Here is a 25212-nt window from a genome sequence, read left to right as displayed (position 1 = left end):
TCAAATGTACAGTACCTCTTAAGGTACACTGCAAAAAGTCAGTGTTCAAAAACAAGAAAAAAAAATTAAAAAATGAGGGGTATTTTATTTGAACTAAGCAAAATTATCTGCCAATAGAACAAGAACATTTGGCTTGTCAAGACTTTCCAAAACAAGTAAAATTAGCTAACCTTAATGAACCCAAAAATACCTTAAAATAAGTATATTCTCACTAAGAACAAGTGCACTTTTCTTGGTAGAAAAAAAAAGAGACCTTTTTGCTCAATATGTCGAAAAATATTCTTAGATTAAGTAAATGCTAGTGCCATTATCTTGACATAATGATATGCGCTCGGCATTACATTTCTTGAAACCAGCAAACTTATACTAAAAACTGATTTATTGTTCTTAATGGAAAAGCAACAAGGAAACCGCTTGTTACTCTCGGGGATTCCTAGCCACTCAGGCAAATCATATTGTCTAAAAATGCATTTTTCCATCGATAACATGACATCATCGCACCAAGTGCGTGCTTTTTCAGTCAATTAGTGTGCATATATACAGCCCGGCCAAACATTTTTTAATTGTAATTTTGAGGAATTTATCTTAATGTGCATGAACTATTTCTGTTCAAAATTGTTTGAAATGTTAAATGTTTAAATATTAACTGTCAGTTTACTGTACTGTGCCAACTGTACTACACTATATGAGTTTTTTTCATGCTTGAAATAACAAATTATTACTTTAAAAAAGTAGTTTTATACTTGTGAGTGTTGATGACACAGCTTTGCAACAGTTGATATTATAGTTTCAAGCATGTTTTACTCAATATAGGTCATCAAATCTCAGAAAAGTTCAGCATGAATTAATAAAGTCAAGTCATGTCAACAAGCTGTAATATCTTACTGATATTATTTAGGACCAAAACCCTTAAAACAAGTAAAACACTCTAACATAAAATCTGCTTAGTGAGAAGATCTATCTTATCAGACAGAAAATAAGCAAATATCTCCTTTATTTCAGATTTTTTTTTTTTTTGTCCTGTCCAGCTTCTCAGGCAAATCATATAGTTGATGTAGATGCCCATATTGGCTGTTCAGATTGACTTTACAAAAGAGAAGTGTAGGATACTTCTCTTGTTGCCTTATTTGTATTTGACTTTATTACATTTATTTATATTATCATTTGGTGCAGCCGGGCCAGAGCAAGAGGGGATAGAATTTATTTGAGATATGTAATCTTACTTAGATTTCACTTTTTGCAGTGTAGAGGTAAATAACAATTGTTTTGTTCACCCAACGACTCCCCCTACAGTTGCCAAGTGTAATCATCTTGCTAAATAGTCGGTGTAAGTGTTGAATTTGTTTTTAGCTTCCAAAAAGCCAAGTGTTTGTGCTAAAAGAGTGTGGGTATTGAAATGATCAAGCATGCAAACCTGCCAAGTACTAGCATCGTGCCAGCATGACAAGTGTCCTGCCTGGTCCAACAATATAAAGTGATGACATTGATTCCTCCTTATTACAAGGCAGAGTTTCATCAAAATACAAATTTAAGCTAAAAATGAAATTGATCACTACATGCTTTTATTATTTAAGGTGACATTTTATATAGTCAAAACTCCCTTTTACGTACTGGAAGTGAAGTTTGATTTGATTCCACACACTTTAGTGCAGTGTTGCTGATGCATTAATACAGTGTTTTTCAACCACTGTGCCGCGGCACAATAGTGTGCCGTGAGATACAGTCTGGTGTGCCGTGGGAGATTATCTAATTTCACCTATTTTGGGTTAAAAATATTTTTTTCAAACCAGTAATTATAGTCTGCAAATTATGTGTTGTTGTCTAGAGCTTGGCAGAGTAACCATGTAATACTCTTCCATATCAGTAGGTGGTAGCCGGGAGCTAATTGCTTTGTAGATGTCGGAAACAGCGGGAGGCAGGGTGCAGGTAAAAAGGTGTCTAATGCTTAAACCAAAAATAAACAAAAGGTGAGTGCCACTAAGAAAAGGCATTGAAGCTTAGGGAAGGCTATGCAGAACAAAACTAAAACTGAATTGATTGATTGATTGAGACTTTTATTAGTAGGTTGCACAGTGAAGTACATATTCCGTACAATTGACCACTAAATGGTAACACCCGAATAAGTTTTTCAACTTGTTTAAGTCGGGGTCCACTTTTCAACCCTAAATTGATTCATGATACAGATATATACTATCAGATATATACTATCATCATAATAAAGTCATCAAACAAGATCATCACATTGAATTATTTACATTATTTACAATCCAGGGTGTGGAGGGGGGCGGGGGATGGGGGGGGGGGGGGGGGGGGTTCGGTTTGGTTGTTATCATCAGTCATCAACAATTGAGAACAGATAAATGGATATTGGAACAGAGTAGGTCTGACTTGGTAGGATATGGACAGCAAGTAGTGGGCAGAGAGAAAGAGCGAGAGAGCGAGATCAGAAGGCATAAGAAAAAGTATCTGCATTTCTGTATCTGAACTGGCTACAAAGTAAACAAAAACAGAATGCTGGACGACAGCAGAGACTTACTGTGGAGCAAAGACAGCGTCCACAATGTACATCCGAACATGACATGACAATCAACACAAAGAAGGATAAAAACAACTGAAATATTCTTGATTGCTAAAACAAAGTAGATGCGGTAAATATCGCTCAAAAGAAGACATGAATCTGCTACAGAAAAATACCAAAAAAAGAGAAAAAGCCACCAAAATATGAGCGCAAGACAAGAAGTAAAACACTACACACAGGAATAAATAAAAAAAGTCAAAATAAGTCAGGGTGTGATGTGACAGGTGGTGACAGTACACCTACTTTGAGACAAGAGCTATATTGATGCATGCTTGGTAATGCTTTAAAGTCATATCCAACAATTGCGACAACGACTTTTTATTGTCAACTGAGTTTCGTTTTTTTTAAATAATTTCTGCTGGTGGTGTGCCTCCGGATTTTTTCAACGCAAAAAATGTGCCTTGGCTCTAAAAAGGTTGAAAAACACTGGTTTAGAGCTCGGCAGAGTAACCATGTAATACTCTTCCATATCAGTAGGTGGCAGCCGGTAGCTAATTGCTTTGTAGATGTCGGAAACAGCGGGAGGCAGGGTGCAGGTAAAAAGATGTCTAATGCTTAAACCAAAAATAAACAAAAGGTGAGTGCCGCTAAGAAAAGGCATTGAAGCTTAGGGAAGGCTATGCAGAACAAAACTAAAACTGAACTGGCTACAAAGTACACAAAAACAGAATGCTGGACGACAGCAAAGACTTACTGTGGAGCAGAGACGGCGTCCACAATGTACATCCGAACATGACATGACAATCAACACAAAGAAGGATAAAAACAACTGAAATATTCTTGATTGCAAAAACAAAGTAGAAGCGGTAAATATCGCTCAAAAGTAGACATGAATCTGCTACAGGAAAATACCAAAAAAAGAGAAAAAGCCACCAAAATAGGAGCGCAAGACAAGAAGTAAAACACTACACACAGGAAAAAATCAAAAAAGTCAAAATAAGTCAGGGTGTGATGTGACAGGTGGTGACAGTACACCTACTTTGAGACAAGAGCTATATTGATGCAGGCTTGGTTATGCTTTAAAGTCATATCCAACAATTGCGACGACGACTTTTTACTGTCAACTGAGTTTCGCCTTTTAACGATTTCTGCTGGTGGTGTGCCTTTGGATTTTTTCAACGCCAAAAAAAAATGTGCCTTGGCTCAAAAAAGGGTTGAAAAACACTGCATTAATAGGTGTGTCTCGCTCCCCTCATTTGAATGGAGCCAGCACAGGCTCCTCCCCGAGAGAGTTGAAAGGCTAGAAAACTACAGGGATGGAAAAGGCCAGCCCACTGAGGGAGGGAGTAAAAAGAAAGAAGAAAAAAAAAAAAAAAAAAAGGAGTGCAGGGGGCTCCTCTGCCATAATTTCCTATCAGCCTATTGAGACAACATCACCAGCAGCTTGGTCTGTGGTGTGTGCATGGAAGCAAAGCAGAGGGCGAGAGAGAGGCAGAGAGAGAGAGAGAGAGAGAGAGAGGAGGGAAGGGGGAGGCTCCATATTCTCTCACCTACCTCCCCCCTACTGTCAAGCCACGGGAAGGAGGGGCCAGACCCGAAGCTGCCAATCAAATCTGCTCGTGGCAGCCGGCATTATCTCAGCAACAAACTATTGACAGATTACATGTCAAGGAGTTTAGTGCATGATTGAAGGAAGCCCTTTTTTTTTTCCCTCTTTTTTTTCTTATAGTCACTTTTCCGCGTTCTCTGCCCCTCCACTGAGCAACATTTGAATGACTTTCCAACAGAGTTGAGCAGTATTATGAAAGTTACATGTCTGAGAGGATTTAACTTCGACTTCCCTGAATATGGTGAGTACTTTTTTTTTTCCCCCCCTCACTTTGTCAGGTATGTTTTTTTTGTTGTTGTTGTTGTCACATTTAAAGACAGTTAAAGGTGTGCCCTTATCTAGTTTTAAGCGATAGTATGTGCCAGCAAATGCACCCATATAGATAGATCTATATGTATATATATATGTATATGAACACCCGTATTTACAGCTGCCCAAAGGTGACTGCAATATCAAATACGATCGCCTCTTTTCACTCGTGCAGCACACATGTGCTGAAAGTTCACAAGACTACTTTCATTTTCTGTAGCACAACTCTTGTAACTTGTATTTTTATCTTTTTTTTTTTTTTTTATAATTCCAACTCCTCCCTTCATAAAATGTCAGTTTTTTTATGTGCAGGCCAGCATATTTTACTGTACAAATACAGGTGTTGGTTTTCCCCACAGAGGCACTGACAATGCCATTAGGATACAATGAATGGCCTGAGGATTTGTTGCCAAGGGGACAAAGCAAACAAACTGTTTTGTTGCCACACATGTAAATGGCGAAGGGTAGAAACACGACCACCTTTCCAGGTATAATTCGGAGTGGCATGTGTTCCGTGCATCGACGCTCAAACTAAAAAAACGACTTTTATTTTAAAATATGGAGTGGGGTTTTTTGTGTGGTGGTGTGTGTGCGAATGGCACTGTGGCAAAAATGCTGTTCATTTAATAAAAGTCTCATTTATAGACAGCCTTTTGGTTAAGTAGTTTAGGGGATGAACTTGTTGCCCTATTTTGTGTGAATTAAAGCTACTGGGTGGGACTGGACTTTCTACTTTCGAGAAGGACTCATGCTCATAACTTATATACCACAGTAACATTTACTTCTTTCTGTTTTGTCTGTGAGTGTTATGTTTATACGGGTGTGTTTTCTGTTGGCGTTCACTGACTAGTGTATGTGGGTGTGTGTGTGTGTGTGTGTGTGTGTGTGTGTGTGGAGTAGTCTACTGTATATATTCCCTTATTTCAGACCATACCCCATTTATACGTTTTTACAGAACTTTCGGTTTTATATTTGCTGTTTAAAAAAGTAAATTGTACATTCTAACTATATGTAAACACTATACTGTTTATACACTGAATAATACATGTTATAGACTACAGAAAAAAAACAGTTCAGATGTTGAATTATTATCATGCAATTTTTTTAAGCCAGTGAACATTTTACCCAAGCTGTCTTTAAAAAATGTTTATACGACAATCATGAACTCTCTCTGTTAGTTTTTTGTTTTTTTTCCCCTCCCCATCACAAACACACTTCCGCTTGTCACGAAGAAGAAATTAAAGAGATTCTAAAGAGCAGTGTTGATGTTGCGTTTCAGGCCGTGACCACAAACTCGTGCGAGACTCAGACTCGTGGACACGTCCGTCATGCGCGGCCACTTTTAGTCCAACATGTCGCTCTTATCACAACACACCCTAATTTTAAACTTTTTGCCTGCATGGAAGATGTGTCCCCCCCCAATCCCCCCCCCGCTCGTCCCCCTTATGAGTCATAATTTTGATTGCCTTCACCCTCGTGGAGTTGTCTCATTAACCCTTTGTGGCCCTCTCCATCTTTTATAGCCTTCCACAAAACGGGGATGAAACGAGGGAGGAAAACAAGTCGAGGTCTGACGGGCCCCAATAACCTTATATCACAATTTAGCCATAACCTGAATCATTTTGATGTCTTAAGCAATAAAATATGCTGTTGTGCTCCTATTTCTCCTGCTCCTCCGATGACAGTAAATTTACATTTTTTAATTAAACTAGCCAGATTTTTTTTTTTTTTTTTTTTTTTTTTTTTATTGGGGGCTGGGCTATGCTAATGGGAATGTTGTGTACAGCAGATTAACAGAGTTTTGAAATAAATTTAACAGGCAGACATTTGGAAGGGAGGAAAAAAAAAAAAAAAAGTGAGTCATTGTCTTTAACCTCTTTCAAGCCGATTTCTCCTGGGGGTTCCTTGTATTCTGTGAGGAGCCTTGCCAGTGCACGGTGCGCCTCGGCAACCAGGTGATTAGCATTGCCCCTGTCAACCGCTAAAAACATTTAGCCTTCAACAAACATCTTGTGTTATTCTTCAAATCACTGCTAAATACATTCTTAAATTAGGGCGTGATTATGTGATGCAAGATGGAAACAAACAAAAAAAAAAAATGTATTATTTATTTGCATTACATTAAATAAGATACAATATTCCTGTATTGTCCTTGCATTTCAAAAAGTTTTATATATTTCATCTTTCTAGATGCATTTGAAGTAATTATTAGAATATATATTTTTGGGCTCAAAGAGAGGGACTGCATTAGGAATTAATTGTAAAATACAGAAGTTATATGTTTTGTAAGTTTTATAGTGTGTTTGATTGATGTAACGCGCAGCTGTGTGTGTGTGTGTTGCCTGGTTTCAGCAGAGCAGCAATGGGAGAAGAGAGGGGGAACACGGGAGACAAGGGGAGGGAGTAGTTGTGTGTGTGTGTGTGTGTGTGTGTGTGTGTGTGTGTGTGTGTGTGTGTGTGTGTGTGTGTGTGTGTGTGTGTGTGTGTTAGAGCGGGCAGAAAGAGAGGGACAGCTGAGTCCTGATGGAACATGTGCCTAGTCATCAGACACCCCGCACCATAATTACCTTACCCCCCATCTTTTAATACCCAAATCACACCAACTGGCCTTTTTTTTTTTTTTTTTTTCAAACGAGAAAGACAGAGGAAACACGTGAGATCAAACGTCGGAATAAAGTCCAGATGCACGTGGGCTGTCCTGTAGTCTTGCAAGGGTAGTCCAAGTGTTGGCGGCTACTTGATATGGGCCACGAGTAAGGCAAGTAGCATCAACACCCCCTTTCTTCATGGCTGTGCACTCATGCAAAGGCCGGCACCTAATTAAAACCTCAAAGCTCCTTGTCACCAATCTGGAGTAATGGTCTAATTAATACTCCTGGAAGAAATATTACGGAATGATAAACAGGTTGCACAATGGTATCTATTTTTATTTTTATTTTTTAATTGTATGCCTTTTTAGCACAAATCATGTGTTTTGATTAGGGCTGTCAAAATTAAAAAATAATCGCATTAGTTATGTATATGTTAAATACACTGTTTATTTTTCTGATGGTTACCTGAAAGGTGTGTGTTGTTATACGATCAGTGATTAGGTCAATGCAAAGATGAATGAAGAGACTCCGACTTTGGAAAAAAAAATGTGTGCGTTAATATAAAATGTTTAAAAATGTTTCCTGTATGACATTCTGATTATGAAATTGCATTTGTGTCCTAATTTGGAGGTATCCCCCCCCCCCCCCCAGTTTAATTTACATTACGCAAACAAGTAATAACCTGTGATTAATCATGATTAATGGCTTTTTGCCGATATCCGATATTCCGATATCGTCCAACTCTTTAATTACCGATACCGATATCAACCGATACCGATATATACAGTCGTGGAATTAACACATTATTATGCCTAATTTGGACAACCAGGTATGGTGAAAATAAGGTACTTTTTAAAAAAATTAATAAAATAAAATAAGATAAATAAATTAAAAACATTTTCTTGAATGAAAAAGAAAGTAAAACAATATAAAAAACAGTTACATAGAAACTAGTAATTAATGAAAATGAGTAAAATTAACTGTTAAAGGTTAGTACTATTAGTGGACCAGCAGCATGCACAATCATGTGTGCTTACGGACTGTATCCCTTGCAGACTGTATTGATATATATTGATATATAATGTAGGAACCAGAATATTAATAACAAAAAGAAACAACCCTTTTGTGTGAATGAGTGTGAATGAGTGTAAATGGGGGAGGGAGGTTTTTTGGGTTGGTGCACTAATTGTAAGTGTATCTTGTGTTTATGTCGATTTAATAATAAAAAAATTAAAAAAACGATACCGATAATAAAAAAAAACCGATACCGATAATTTCCGATATTACATTTTAAAGCATTTATCGGCCGATAAATCTCTAATCATGATTAATCCAATTTCAACTGTGTGACTAATTGGATGAATAAAAAATGGTAATTGACAGCACTATTTTTATTACAATGGGTTAAACAATTACATTTATAGAATTCAGAAAGTGTCTTCATGCATTATTTAGTACAAAAAAAAAAGTTTTTATACTCTTAAAAAAGCATCTGGTAACAAACATCCATCCCCTAATCTTTCATCTTTTTTTCCTAACTGGACTGCAAAACAAAAATTACATGCATTCAAGTAAAATGTTAAAAATTAAATAACATTTTTTTTTTTTTTTTTGGAACCAAGTAATAACCTGTGATTAATCAGGATTAATCACATTTCAAACATGTGATTAATCTGATTTTAAAAAAAGTATTATTTTACTGCACTGGTTTTAATATAATGCCTTTAAAAAGACTACATTTTGATGAATTGGAAAAAGGGATTTTGTAAAATAAACAAACAAAAAAAGAGGGAATATTATTTTCATACTTTTAAGAAGAAAAAAAAGAAAAAGCTTCCGGTAACTCGTGTCTATCCGCTAATCTTACATGCAAAATTCATATTTCATCGGAGGCAAAGAAAGAGGAACAATCTCCAGTCACTGATATGCTGTATAAGAGGGCAAAAGGGAAATTGAAGAGGTAATTAGCGGAGTGGAAGACTTTGCCGTGTTTGCCTGAAAGCGCGGTCTCCACCGGCCATGAATGAATTTGCATGCTCCGCTTATCGAGGCGCACTTATTAGGGGCGGCTGAAAGAGAGATTAAGCCGGCACAAAATGTGGTGACTAATCCTTTTAAACGTGGCAGTGGGGTCTTTAAGGTGCAAACCGGGGCGGCCAGCGCGCGTACGCTCGCTGTCGAGGAATGTGCAACTTTGATGCGAAGGATGGGACTTTCATCACCTGACCTCCTCTTATCTGCGCAAGCCTCACTTTTAGTCATTTTATTCATAATCTTGAATTTTTTTTAAAGTACTCGGCTTTGTTTCTAATGAACTTGTTTTAACACGGGAGCTTTTTTTGTTCCCCCCTCTGCGCTGGAAGTGAGAAAATGTTTGTTCTGCTGAGTTGCGCGGCCAGTAGCCCCGTCCTCATCCGTAATTGACTGCAAACAGGAAGGTCTAAACACTCGCCCTCCACTTCAGGTTCCCCCCCCACCCTGCTCGTGCTTCACGGTGACATTGAGGTCAGCAGCGATTCCTCCGCTCGGTGCGCGCTACATCTGAAGGCCAGCTGCTCATTTTTGTCTCTGCCAAGGCGAAGATGGAGGAACAGGAGAGAGCGAAAGGAGCAGGAGTTTGCTGTATTTCTTTCCTTTTTTTTTTGAGTGGGTAACTTGATAGGATTACATGGTTATGGAGCCTACACCTGTTAAGAGGCTGTTAGAAGAACAGTTGGCCGTGCAGCTAAGCTTTTTTCTTTTTTTTTCTTTTTATCCGCTGTCCATTCTGTGTTTTCCTGTGGGGATTTTACACAGAGTTCATTCCATGAAGTGCCCTGGGCCGGCCCTAGGCTTTGTGGGACCCTAAATCTTTTTTTTTTTTGTGGCTCCGTTTTGATCTTTGATATCAATTACCGTATTTTTCGGATATAAGTCGCAGTTTTTTTCATAGTTTGGCCGGGTTCCAGTGCGTTTTATAAATGTTTTGTTCCTTCTTTATTATGCATTTTCGGCAGGTGCGACTTATACTCCGAAAAATACGGTATATATTATTTTCATTAGACTCCTGAAAAAGGCCCCCACTCCAAACCACCCTAAACCTTTTTACATGTGCTAAAAAAAACAAGTCATCGACTTAATTTGGTTTGACACTAGCTTTTTAAAACAGGTGTAAATGTGCAAGTTTCCTTTGATGCCATAGTGCAAAGTAGAGCTTATTATGTACATCAGGGGTTCTTAACCTTTTTGACCCCAGGGCCTAACTTTTCCACTACAGTAATAAGTAATCTTTATCTTGATTTTAATCTTATTCAATAATTATATCTATCTTACTTACAGTTTAATAGAATACACCTTGTCAAATGATATGAGACGCTGTGTTAACCTCAAAGATTATTACCAAGGCTAAGGTCCAGCTGATTACAAAAATACATAATTACTAATCAAAAATAGTGAAAAAGAAGGGAGTCATAAAAACTGATTGAAAACAATTATGCAGTGCTAAAATAAATACATTCTAACTAAATTGATAATAAATAACATTCCATCCATCCATCCATTTTCTACCGCTTGTCAGTATGTAATATTATTATTAATAATAATAGCGATGATAATGTTTCTTACATCAACTGTTAATTAAATTTAAAGGCGAATGAAAATCATCTTCACCAATTTAGTCGTAATTTTGGCGCTCGAGAAATATTTCCGGGGCTTAAGTTCCAGACTTCTGTTTGTTTGAGATTGTCATTACTGCCACAAGTGGTGGAAAAGTGTATTACAACTGAGTACTTTGGCAGCCCATATGGACCACAGCTGAAAAAAAACTATATTTTTTGACGGCTCTCTAGGGGGCGCTAGCGGCCCAACAATGGGCCCCCGACCAAATATTAACACTGAATAAGTAATCTTTATCTTGATTTTAATCTTATTCAATAATTATATGTCGTTGTGGCTTGTGCAGCCCTTTGAGACACTTGTGATTTAGGGCTATATAAATAAACATTGATTGATTGATTGATTGATATCTAACTTACTTACAGTTTAATAGAATACACCTTGTCAAATGATCTGAGACCGTGTGTTAACCTCAAAGATTATTACCAAGGCTAAGGTCCAGCTGATTACAAAAATACATAAATACTAATCAAAGATTGTGAAAAAGAAGGGACTCATAAAAACTGATTGAAAACAATTACGCAGTGCTAAAATAAATACATTCTAACTAAATTGATAGAAAATAACATTCCATCCATCCATCCATTTTCTACCACTTGTCAGTGTGTAATATTATTATTAATAATAATAGTGATGATAATGTTTCTTACATAAACTGCTAATTAAATTTAAAGGCGAATGAAAATCATCTTCACCAATTTAGTCGTAATTTTGGCGCTCAAGAAATATTTCCGGGGCTTGAGCTCCAGACTTCTGTTTGTTTGAGATTGTCATTACTGCCACAAGTGGTGGAAAAGTGTATTACAACTGAGGACTTCGGCGGCCCATATGGACCACAGCTGAAAAAAACTATATTTTTTGACGGCTCTCTAGGGGGCGCTAGCGGCCCAACAATGGGCCCCCGACCAAATATTAACACTGAATAAGTAATCTTTATCTTGATTTTAATCTTATTCAATAATTATATGTCGTTGTGGCTTGTGCAGCCCTTTGAGACACTTGTGATTTAGGGCTATATGAATAAACATTGATTGATTGATATCAAACTTACTTACAGTTTAATAGAATACACCTTGTCAAATGATATGAGACCATGTGTTAACCTCAAAGATTATTACCAAGGCTTAGGTCCAGCTGATTATCAAAATACATAAATACTAATCAAAGATAGTGAAAAAGAAGGGACTCATAAAAACTGATGAAAAACGCAGTGCTAGAATACATTCCAACTAAATAATATTCCATCCATCCATCCATTTTCTACCGCTTGTCAGTATGTAATATTATTATTATAATAACAGCGATGATAGTGTTTCTTTCATAAACTGGTAATTAAATTTAAAGGCGAATGAAAATCATCTTCACCAATTTAGTCGTAATTTTGGCGCTCGAGAAATATTTCCGGGGCCTAAGCTCCAGACTTCTGTTTGTTTGAGATTGTCATTACTGCCACAAGTGGTGGAAAAGTGTATTACAACTGAGTACTTCTGCGGCCCATATGGACCACAGCTGAAAAAAAACTATATTTTTTGACGGCTCTCTAGGGGGCGCTAGCGGCCCAACAACGGGCCCCCGACCAAATATTAACACTGAATAAGTAATCTTTATCTTGATTTTAATCTTATTCAATAATTATATCTAACTTACTTACAGTTTAATAGAATACACCTTGTCAAATGATATGAGACCGTGTGTTAACCACAAAGATTATTACCAAGGCTAAGGTCCAGCTGATTACAAAAATACATAAATACTAATCAAAGATAGTGAAAATTAAGGTACTCATAAAAACTGATTAAAAACAATTACGCACTGCTAAAATAAATACATTCTAACTAAATTGATAATAATAACATTATATAATATTATTGTTAATAATAATAATGAGAATGTTTCTTACATAAACTGGTAATTACATTTAAATGCAAATGAAAATCAGCTTCACCACTTTAGTCATATTTTTTGCGCTTAAACTTTTCCATGACTTAAGCTCCAGACTTCTGTTTGTTTGAGATTGTCATTACTGCCACAAGTGGTGGAAAAGTGTATTACAACTGAGTACTTCTGCGGCCCATATGGACCACAGGAGAAAAAAATAAAATCATTTTGACGTCTCTCTAGGGGGCGCTAGCGACCCAACAACAGGCCCCGGCCAAATAATAACACTGAATAAGTAATCTTTATCTTGATTTTAATCTTATTCAATAATTATATCCAACCTACTTACCGTTTAATAGAATACACCTTGTCAAATGATATGAGACCATGTGTTAACCACAAAGATTATTACCAAGGCTTAGGTCCAGCTGATTACAAAAATACATAATTACTAATCAAAGATAGTGAAAAAGAAGGTTCTCATAAAAACTGATGAAAAACAATTATGCAGTGCTAAAATAAATACATTCTAACTAAATTGATAATAAATATTATGTAATATTATTACTAATAATATAATTCATTATTATTAATAATAATAATAATTATTCTTACATAAACTGTTAATTGCATTTAAAAGCGGATGAAAATCAGCTTCACCACTTTAGTCGTAATGTTTGCGCTCAAGAAACTTTTCTATGACTTCAACAGGTTTGAGATTGTCATTACTGCCACATGTGGTGGAAAAGTGTATTGCAGCTGAGGCTTATATGCACCACAGCTGAAAAAACTATATTTTTTGATGGCTCTCTAGGGGGCGCTAGCGGCCCATCAAAGGTCAAGAAACACTGATGTACATCATTATAACATTATTATTAGTGCATCCACTCAGGGTTAAGCCTTCCCTGTTTTTAAAAACTAGTGACGCCTCCGTTTCGAACTTGAATCAAGGTTCCTTGAACACGCCACAGTTATGCTGTAAGTAAACTTAAACATAAATTTGTCCGACGCTGCCACAAATGCATTCATCATATTTTTACCAAATGTGTGAATGCCAAAAAGTGAGCTTTAAAGACACCTGTGTTGAGTGAACCCGGGAAGTGTTCCATGCTTGCTTTGCCGCTACCGTTTTGCATTTTTTGCAAGGGGGTGTGGCCACAGTTACACATTCCTAATTTGATTCAAACAACCTTATTATTGAACTTTGACAACAAACGTGACAGAGCTACATAAAAGGAAACAAATCTCGACAAAAGCCCAGGCAACGATCACGTGGCCCCCCTAGTGGCTGTGGCCGGAATCACCCGCACTGAGTGTTTTTTTGCCAGGCAAGTGGCGCACACTGTCTGGTGACATGCGAGCGCGTGTCTGAGTGTCGGCCCGGGTCGCCCTCCCCTCCCCCGAGACTCATTGTCTCCAGTCCAGTCTTGCTTCCCTCTCTGACCTCCGAGGCGAGCGCGTTAACACGACACAGGCGGCGGGCCAAACAAAGAATGTCATTTTCGTTTTGTTTTTCCACAAGGGTGAGGGACAGGTGTTGGCAGAGTCATAAAATGCCCAAATACTGGTTAAACCAGACGATTTAAATGATTAAGGGTTCGGTTGAAAACATTTGTGCACATTTTAGGAGTGCCAAAGACATGTTGTCAATCAGAAATAGTTTCAGAAGGAGTGGGGAAATGAGTAATGCATAAAATGCCTTACTTGTTTTCTCTTGTTCGTCTATTATTCAAGAGGAAAACAGTGGTGAAGTATTGTCTCGGCCCTGGAGACAGTTTGGAAAGTGGCGATGAGAAAATCACATTGTGGCGCGACGTTTCCCACTGCCTTATTTGGCAATACGCAGCCCCCCGTTTAATATTTCTGCACCTGTTCCTCTATTGTGCCGGAATTTTCTATATTTGGCAAGAAGTTTATACTCCAAACTTCATATTCTCATGTCTATTTTTGTTCTGTTCCTCCCCCCCCCGCCCGCCCACCTCCCGCAGTTGTTCACGAGACAATATTAGAAAACAGGATTCAAAACCCACGAGGAGGTCGAAGCATTTCTCAGTGGGGACTTCTAAATGTCATGTATGATATTAACACGTCGCCTTTTACCACGGGGCGCAAATGATCCTCCCCCTTGAAGCGCAGGAGAAATAAAAAAAAGAACAAAGTTAATAGATATCTCGGGCTAACTTTTAATTGTTCTGATATGTAATCGCTAAATGACAATAAAAAATAAGGTGCACGGCCGCTTTAAAGGCTTTATCTGCTGCTCTGCGCTCAAAGTGTCATGTCCATAACAGCACCACCTTGATCTACAGAGTAAAATAACCGCTTAGGCTTATTGTTTGGACAATATTGGAACTCCCCCCCTCTGTTCCACTCCTCTCTCCCTTGATTCATTTCACCCACTGTCCTCGGCTGCTGGAAAATGGCGTTAATTTTTTTATTACCTGTTTGACTCTCCAGCCTTATTACTGTAGCCCCTTAATGTTCCCTGTAACCGTGGAAACCAGATGAATAAATGTCCGCCAAAGAAAATGAGATGATTAAACAGGTCACCCTTGCAAAACAAATTCGCCTGGTCGAGCGCAATTTGTGTACCGAGCGGCTGTCTTAACAGTTTGCTAACAAGGGGATTGTTTGCCAGCCTCGCTCGCAGAAGAGGGAATTGGGGGGGGGGGAGGAAGGGATGATTGAAGAGATAATATTTTAGATGGCCGTGCAATTTGTCTAATCTCTTTATTCTTGGTGATAGTCAGGTGTTTTGTGTATGATTTAAAGTTCCACCTTCGTCCTTTTTGTTAAATGGCGAGAGACACTTTTTGCTTCCTGCGCGCGTGTGCATATTTAAGCGACGCAGGTCCCATTTTAAATCATGTTGTTGTCAGCGGCATTTGGTGCGTGATTATCAGCAAGTGCAGTGGCAAATAGGAATCCTCTCATTTATGTGGCAACCAATCATTACTGCTAATTGTCCTTGAGGCCATCTGTACTGTATAGGCTGCCTCGTCCTCTGCCCGTGTCGCTGCCGCTGTGTTGGTCATGGATTTATAAGTACTCACCCAACTCAGCACAAAACGTCCGATGCGCTCAGCTGCAGTAACAAATGTTTTTTTATATATATATTTTTTCTACCTCTTAAATGAAATGAAAGCACCAACAGCAAGGATCATTGGGTTGGTGATTTCTATTCTGCTCCACCTGTAACATTCCACCAATCTCTGCTGTGTGGAACACTTTGGAATAGTTAACCCTCATCTGGATTGGGTTTGCACCCAGGTGCGTCAAAGTCATTGTTTTCCTGCCATTTACATATATATATATATATATATATATATATATATATATATATATATATATATATATATATATATATATATATATATATATATATATATATATATTAAGGTTGTACGGTATACCAGTATTAGTATAGTACCGCAATACTAATTAATCATATTCGGTACTATACCGCCTCTGAAAAGTACCTAAATTAGGAGCCTTTGTTTGCCCCCGCGACCCGACCTCGGATAAGCAGAAGAAGATGGATGGATGGATGGATGGATGGATGTTTGCTTACATACTAATAAAAGACACGTTGTCTTGTATGTTCACTATTTTATTTAAGGACAAACTTGCAATAAGAAACATGTGTAATATACCGTAACATTTTTTTGTTAAAATAAAGCCAATAACGCAATTTTTTGTGGTCCCCTTTATTTAGAAATGTATCGAAACGTATCGAAAAAATGTTGGTACCAGTACCAATATATTGGTATCGGGACAACACTAATATATATATATATATACATATATATATATATTAGGGTTGTACAGTATACCAGTATTAGTATAGTACCGCGATACTAATTAATCATATTCGGTACTATACCGCCTCTGAAAAGTACCTAAATTAGGAGCCTTTGTTTGCTTATTTACTAATAAAAGACAAGTTGTCTTGTATGTTCACTATTTTATTTAAGGACAAACTTGCAATAAGAAACATGTTTAATGTACCGTAACATTTTTTTGTTAAAATAAAGCCAATAACGCAATTTTTTGTGGTCCCCTTTATTTAGAAATGTATCGAAAAGTATCGAAAAAATGATACTAATTAATCATATTCGGTACTATACCGCCTCTGAAAAGTACCTAAATTAGGAGCCTTTGTTTGCTTACTTACTACTAAAAGACAAGTTGTCTTGTATGTTCACTATTTTATTTAAGGACAAACTTGCAATAACAAAACATATGTTTAATGTACCCTAAGATTTTTTTGTTAAAATAAAGCCAATAGTGCAATTTTTGTGGTCCCCTTTATTTAGAAATGTATCGAAAAGTATCGAAAACATGTTGGTAATTAATCATATTCGGTACTATACCGCCTCTGAAAAGTACCTAAGTTAGGAGCCTTTGTTTGCTTACTTACTAATAAAAGACAAGTTGTCTTGTATGTTCACTATTTTATTTAAGGACAAACTTGCAATAAGAAACATATGTTTAATGTACCCTAAGATTTTTTTGTTAAAATAAAGCCAATAATGCAATTTTTGTGGTCCACTTTATTTAGAAATGTATCAAAAAGTATCGAAAAAATGTTGGTACCGGTACCAATATATTGGTATCGGGACAACACTAATATATATATATATATATATATATATATATATATATATATATATATATATATATATATATATATATATATATATATTAGGGTTGTACGGTTTACCAGTATTAGTATAGTACCACGATACTAATTAATCATATTCGGTACTATACCGCCTCTGAAAAGTACCTAAATTAGGAGCCTTTGTTTGCTTACTTACTAATAAAAGACAAGTTGTCTTGTATGTTCACTATTTTACTTAAGGACAGACTTGCAATAAGAAACATGTTTAATGTACCATAACATTTTTTTGTTAAAATAAAGCCAATAACGCAAGTTTTTGTGGTCCCCTTTATTTAGAAATGTATCAAAAAGTATCGAAAAAATGTTGGTACCGGTACCAATATATTGGTATCGGGACAACACTAATATATATATATATATATATATATATATATATATATATATATATATATATATATATATATATATATATTAGGGGTGTAACGGTACGTGTATTTGTATTGAACCGTTTCGGTACGGGGGTTTCGGTTCGGTTCGGAGGTGTACCGAACGAGTACACATGCTAGCAGCGACCGGGCTAAGACAACATGTAAAAGCCAGAGCTGGAAGACCCTCCTGCCTCGTTAAGATCTCCCGTTTGGGAACACTTTGGCTGCGCGATACAACAATGGAGGACAGAGGTTTGCCGACATTGTTCAGCAGTTGCTTCTGACAACACGTCAAACATGTGTTGCACCATTCCTGCTTCCGGCTCCCAGACCGTAGTTGAGGAGCGCAGGGGAGACACTCCTCCAGGGCCGATGTATTCTCGGGGGCAACACCCTTCACTTTACCCGGCAGTGGGTCTTCACAGCTCCGGACTCCAGGGTAAATGACAAGTCCGGCGATTAGTTGCAAATCGTGGCTTTATTGAGGTCTTGCACACAGCCAATCCAACAAAACACTAGCCACTCCCCGCACTCACGCTACCGCTCCCTCACCTCGCTCGCCCACACACTCACCTCACATGCTAACCCATTTGAAGCGTCACCACCGATTTCAAACAGCCTCTCCTCGGCGAGTCAGGCAGGGCTAAAGCAATAACAAATGTTTTTATAGAAGCAGATATAAGTCCATATTGCATTAAAAACTAGATTTTGACCCACTTCTATGGTGGAAGAACAATGAGGCCATATATATCCTCTTTCTGCCAAGTTAGCCAGGCTGGGGGGGGGGGGGAAAGTTAATCTGAGGCTGAGTTGAATTGAAACTGGTTAATGTTGCACTTTTTATATGTAGAAGAAAAGTTTTGTCATTTTATTTAATCTGAGCAACAACTTGAGACAGTTTAATGTTGATTAACGTGGATCCCGACTTAAACAAGTTGAAACACTTATTGGGGTGTTACCATTTAGTGGTCAATTGTACGGAATATGTACTGTACTGTGCAATCTACTAATAAAAGTCTCAATCAATCAATCAAAAAAAGCACTTTATATGTAGAAATGTCTTGTTAAGAAACCATTCTGAGCCTTATCTTATTTTATTTTATATATGTTGACCACATTAACCCTGGCAATGGACCCTGTGTGTGTATATGTATGTTATGCCATCGTTTACAAATTTGGTGAATAAATAACCAAAAAATGTATATCTTGTTGTTTTCTTACTGTACCGAAAATGAACCGAACCGTGACCTCTAAACCGAGGTACGTACCGAACCGAAATTTTACACCCCTAATATATATATATATATATATATATATATATACATATATATATATATGTGTGTGTATATATGTGTATATATATATATATATATATATATATGTACAAGCTAGTCTGTCCGCAATAAGAGGATAAAGGAAAAAGAAGGAGCTTATTGATTAAAACGTCGGACTACGATGGCGGACTCGCTTTGCCATATTTGGAGATATACGCTGACACCACCGATGGGGAAAAAAAACGTCACAAATTCTAAACAGCTCGTTTGAAGGAAGTATAAAAGAAGACAAGATTGTTTCATAAATATATCCGCTATGCTTCCATGGTTTAATACACAAGAACAGGTACCAATAAGTAAGAAAAGTTGATTTTGCTAAATAGGTCCCCTTTAAGCATTTACTCACAGCACCAGCATTTTATAAAAAGTGTTATGATTTTATAAGAAAGTTATGTACAAGTTTTACTTTTCCATCTCATTGCCCATATCTGTTGTGCGTTCACAGACCCTTGATTAAAGTTAGAAACAGGTTTCAAAGACAGGGGGCCCTTAACTCCCAGTATATGCACTAAGAATAATATATTAATAATAATAATGGTGTATTATTATGATTCTTATTACGCACTATTGGTAATCATATGTGTATCAGCTAATCTCTACTTTACACTCTAAAGTAACGAGAAAATTGACATATTTATAATTATATTTATGTTAATAATTACAGGTTACATGATGTTTTGAATGCATTGATCTTTGTATTGAATTTGTTGGCACTATTTAAAAAAAAAAAAAAAAATTTTTTTAAACAAATACAAATTATTTTTTTGGGGGGGGGTTTCTAATTATGTTCAAGATATGTTGATCCCGTCTTTAAAAAGTGAAAAACCTAATCAAGGTTTTTACGTGTGATTTGAAAAGTTGATTTCAACCTTTTCATGCAAAAATGTGTTTTTTAGTGCATGAACACCTTTCAATCATGTGTGTACGGGGCAGTGATGTTGGGTTTAGGGTGAGATGAGGGGCCGTTTACAAGTCTTGTGAATGGGGGCTTAGAATGTGGTGCTACACACCTGTTTGCACCATTTGGAGTGCAGGTGGGCTTGCCCAACCGCTCCTTCAAAAAACATAATTGTCTCGTATTAAGTAACAAGAGTAAATGTTCTACACTTTGTTGGTTATTACAGTGAGAATCAAAAGTAGTTTGTAAAATGTCAATGGAATTAATGAATAACAGGAAGATTTATATGACATTTTTATAACAATCTCATTCCCCACCCTTTCCTGCTCCGTCTCCAATAAGAGAATAAAATAGCAGAATTCTTTAACTTTTCACTTAATCACTTTTGGCTTATGGAAAAAGGTGCGGTTTGATCCCCGGCCAGCATCAGAAATGGTATTTGGTGTAAACAAGTGTGAGGGTGCACCTACAGTAATACAAACCCTGTTTCCATATGAGGTAGGAAATTGTGTTAGATGTAAATATAAACGGAATACAATGATTTTCAAATCCTTTTCAACCCATATTCAATTGAATGCAGTACAAAGACAAGATATTTGATGTTCAAACTCATAAACTTTTTTTTTTTTTTTTGCAAATAATATTTAACTTAGAATTTCATGGCTGCAACACGTGCCAAAGTAGTTGGGAAAGGGCATGTTCACCACTGTGTTACATGGCCTTTCCTTTTAACAACACTCAGTAAACGTTTGGGAACTGAGGAGACACATATTTTAAGCTTCTCAGGTGGAATTGTTTCCCATTCTTTCTTGATGTACAGCTTAAGTTGTTCAACAGTCCGGGGGTCTCCGTTGTGGTATTTTAGGCTTCATAATGCGCCACACATTTTCAATGGGAGACAGGTCTGAACTACAGACACGACGTCCACAGTTTCCAAAAACAATTTGAAATGTGGACTCGTCAGACCACAGAACACTTTTCCACTTTGTATCAGTCCATCTTAGATGAGCTCAGGCCCAGCGAAGCCGACGGCGTTTCTGGGTGTTGTTGATAAACGGTTTTCGCCTTGCATAGGAGAGTTTTAACTTGCACTTAAAGATGTAGCGACCAACTATAGTTACTGACAGTGGGTTTCTGAAGTGTTCCTGAGCCCATGTGGTGATATCCTTTACACACTGATGTCGCTTGTTGATGCAGTACAGCCTGAGGGATCGAAGGTCACGTGCTTAGCTGCTTACGTGGAGTGATTTCTCCAGATTCTCTGAACCCTTTGATGATATTACGGACCGTAGAGGGTGAAATCCCTAAATTCTTTGCAATAGCTGGTTGAGAAAGGTTTTTCTTAAACTGTTCAACAATTTGCTCACGCATTTGTTGACAAAGTGGTGACCCTCGCCCCATCCTTGTTTGTGAATGACTGAGCATTTCATGGAATCTACTTTTATACCCAATCATGGCACCCACCTGTTCCCAATTTGCCTGTTCACCCGTGGGATGTTCCAAATAAGTGTTTGATGAGCATTCCTCAACTTTATCAGTATTTATTGCCACCTTTCCCAACTTCTTTGTCACGTGTTGCTGGCATCAAATTCTAAAGTTAATGATTATTTGCAAAAAAAAAAAATGTTTATCAGTTTGAACATCAAATATGTTGTCTTTGTAGCATATTCAACTGAATATGGGTTGAAAATGATTTGCAAATCATTGCATTACGTTTATATTTACATCTAACACAATTTCCCAACACATATGGAAACGGGGTTTGTATTAGGCAAAATCATCAGGCGATATTGTTACTGTGGTGACCCCTAACGAGAAAAACTAAAAGACATTTATTTTATTTGCACGAAAAAAAAATGTTTTTGAACAGTTTGTTGCCATGTATTTGAATTACTGCAAAACACCCGTCTAATTAGGTTTAGGTTTCTGTCAAACTTACATCACACAAATACGTATTTTTTAGGGAGTGGGCAACCCTGTGTGTAGACAGGATGGTGATAGCATGACATCATATCGACATGACAACGTATAATCTGCCAATCCATTCAACAAAGAAGAATGCGACAGTTGTACCATGACATGACCTATAAAGAGAATCCACAAAAATCATAATCCACGATATTTTTATATCTTGTATTTATACAGTTGCACAGAAAGGACATCATAAATTATACTGTCACCTGACAGATTGGTTGTACTGGTGCCTTTCTACCACTTTTGATAATGGAGGTACTGAATCAACTGGGTAATACCGTATTTTTCGGAGTATAAGTCGCACCGGAGTATAAGTCGCACCGGCCAAAAATGCATAATAAAGAAGGAAAAAAACACATATAAGTCGCACTGGAGTATAAGTCGCATTTTTTGGGTACATTTATTTGATAAAACCCAACACCAAGAATAGACATTTGAAAGGCAATTTAAAATAAATAAAGAATAGTGAACAACAGGCTGAATAAGTGTACGTTATATGAGGCATAAATAACCAACTGAGAACTTGCCTGGTATGTTAACGTAACATATTATGGTAAGAGTCATTCAAATAACTATAACATATAGAACATGCTATACCTTTACCAAACAATCTGTCACTCCTAATCGCTAAATCCCATGAAATCTTATACGTCTAGTCTCTTACATGAATGAGCTAAATAATATTATTTGATATTTTACGGTAATGTGTTAATCATTTCACACATAAGTCGCTCCTGAGTATAAGTCGCACCCGCGGCCAAACTATGAAAAAAACTGCGATTTATAGTCCGAAAAATACGGTAGTTAACTATCATACACAGTAGGGAAAGGATACAAATGGCCCCGTGCCTGCGTGGATCTCACATGAGAGGAAAGTGGAGGGTTAATCATTTTGCGATGCCCTGCTAAAAATAATGGAAAGGGTCACTCTACGTAGCAACTGACGCTGTGGTCAAAATTTGAATAGCCACAAAACACATTTTAAAGGGGAACATTATCACCAGACCTATGTAAGCGTCAATATATACCTTGATGTTGCAGAAAAAAGACCATATATTTTTTTAACCGATTTCCGAACTCTAAATGGGTGAATTTTGGCGAATTAAACGCCTTTCTTTTATTTGCTCTCGGAGCGATGACGTCACAACGTGACGTCACATCGGGAAGCAATCCGCCATTTTCTCAAACACATTACAAACACTGAGTCAAATCAGCTGTTATTTTCCGTTTTTTCGACTGTTTTCCGTACCTTGGAGACATCATGCCTCGTCGGTGTGTTGTCGGAGGGTGTAACAACACGAACAGGGACGGATTCAAGTTGCACCAGTGGCCCAAAGATGCGAAAGTGGCAAGAAATTGGACGTTTGTTCCGCACACTTTACCGACGAAAGCTATGCTACGACAGAGATGGCATAGAAGAATATCGACCCTAGCTTCCCTGGCCTGCTGACATCAACTCCAAAACTGGACAGATCAGCTTTCAGGAAAAGAGAGCGGATGAGGGTATGTCTACAGAATATATTAATTGATGAAAACTGGGCTGTCTGGACTCTCAAAGTGCATGTTGTTGCCAAATGTATTTCATATGCTGTAAACCTAGTTCATAGTTGTTAGTTTCCTTTAATGCCAAACAAACACATACCAATCGTTGGTTAGAAGGCGATCGCTGAATTCGTCCTCGCTTTCTCCCGTGTCGTTTTCGTCAGTTTCGCTTGCATACAGTTCAAACCGATATGGCTCAATAGCTTCAGTTTCTTCTTCAATTTCGTTTTTGCTACCTGCCTCCACACTACAACCATCCGTTTCAATACATGTGTAATCTGTTGAATCGCTTAAGCCGCTGAAATCCGAGTCTGAATCCGAGCTAATGTCGCTATATCTTGCTGTTCTATGCGCCATGTTTGTTTGTATTGGCATCACTGTGTGACGTCACAGGAAAATGGACAGGTGCATATAACGATTGGTTAAAATCAGGCACTTTGAAGCTTTTTTTAGGGATATTGCGTGATGGGTAAAATTTTGAAAAAAACTTCGAAAAATAAAATAAGCCACTGGGAACTGATTTGTAATGGTTTTAACCCTTCTGAAATTGTGATAATGTTCCCCTTTAAGATAGTCAACACTCTGCTGCCATTTGGCGGCTAAAGTGAATAGTGCACTTCCCCAGTTTGTCACGTTTCACGTGTCAGGTAAACGGCGACAACTGGGGTTGAGCTGTTGAGTATACCAGTTCTGGCTGGGAAGCTGGAGCCTATCCCACTGATCTGACACATACAGACACAAGGCTTTTTCAGGGGTACCCTGCAACCTTTGTGCTGTGCGAGGCAACAGCGTGAGCACCGTTTAAGCCACATAACTAATCAAACATGTTAAAGTCCGGGATGTGGCTGCGGTGTTCTTCATGGAGGGATGCCAACGCGTGTGCCACTTAAGGGTGTTGCCTGTTTGCACTGATGCACCACCAGCACTTAACGCCTTCTTGCACGTCTCGCTCATGCAGTTCTAACCTATCCTGTTGCATCTCCCAAATATCTGTCCCGGCTTTTGGCCTTGCAAAGACCAAGTGGCTGTAGGTATTTTTGTGCTCGGATGAAGCATCGCGGGCAAGCCTTGTTTTTTTTTTTGTTTTTTTTTCCACTGGCACAGGAGGTATTTCATCCCAATACCAGGACACTATAGCTCAAAACTGAAAAGCACTTATGCATTATTGATGTTTTAATTTGTGCAAATGCCCAAGTCTTTGTTAAGTGATTATAGTGCTAGGGAGATAACAGGGGAGGTACTTTACTATGAAACAAGAGCTTGCTTGCCGGCCGCACTGGGAGCCCATTGGACTAAATCTAACAAGCTTCTACTCTGCTTAGTGAGAGTTGGCTCAAAATATAAACTTGTCTTAGATAAGAAAAGAATCAGCCATTGATCTTTTGGCCTTATTTCAGGTACACTTGTCCTGTTTACAACGCAGGGTTTTATAGGTCTTTTACATCCCTTATCAAAAATTACTTGACGCAAATACAATAGATGTGACCTGAAAAGGCCCCATGTGCAAATAGTCCTCGTGGCACACTGGAGCAGCTGACCTTGGAGATGGAAAGTATTCCCAGTTGTAACGCTTGCAAAACAAGCCAATAAACGAATGTGCTATTGAAAAGTTTGGGTGAATATGAAAGAGATGAGAAGTAATGATTAACTCAGAACAAAGCTTATCTAGGATGACGTTTTTGATATGCAGTAATTCCTATATATGCACTTCAGTCTCCAACTCAAACCACAATTAAATATGTATTCTTACATTTTTATCGTCACTTGATCAGGTTTTTTTTTAGGGGGCTTTTAACTTTTTTTTTTTCATCTGGGGCGTCACTCATTTTCATCACAGTCACAGCTGCCCTCAG

At 37.7% G+C, this 25212-nt stretch overlaps 1 protein-coding gene across 1 annotated transcript in view; it reads left to right on the top strand.

The window, feature by feature from the left end:
- The first annotated feature begins 3700 nt into the window (after positions 1-3700).
- casz1 (castor zinc finger 1) overlaps positions 3701-25212 on the top strand; it is a 191445-nt gene continuing 169933 nt past the window's right edge. The window contains exon 1 of the mRNA XM_061976565.1: positions 3701-4368. Within this exon, the coding sequence (XP_061832549.1) occupies positions 4320-4368 (49 nt within the window). The 5' untranslated portion in view covers positions 3701-4319. The remainder of the gene's footprint in view (positions 4369-25212) is intronic.

This window comes from Nerophis lumbriciformis, linkage group LG01 (genome assembly GCF_033978685.3).
Source record: "Nerophis lumbriciformis linkage group LG01, RoL_Nlum_v2.1, whole genome shotgun sequence".
NCBI classification, from domain to species: Eukaryota; Metazoa; Chordata; class Actinopteri; order Syngnathiformes; family Syngnathidae; genus Nerophis; species Nerophis lumbriciformis.
The sequence above is the reverse complement of the archived record's forward strand: the minus strand, read 5'-3'. Positions and strand labels throughout refer to the sequence as shown.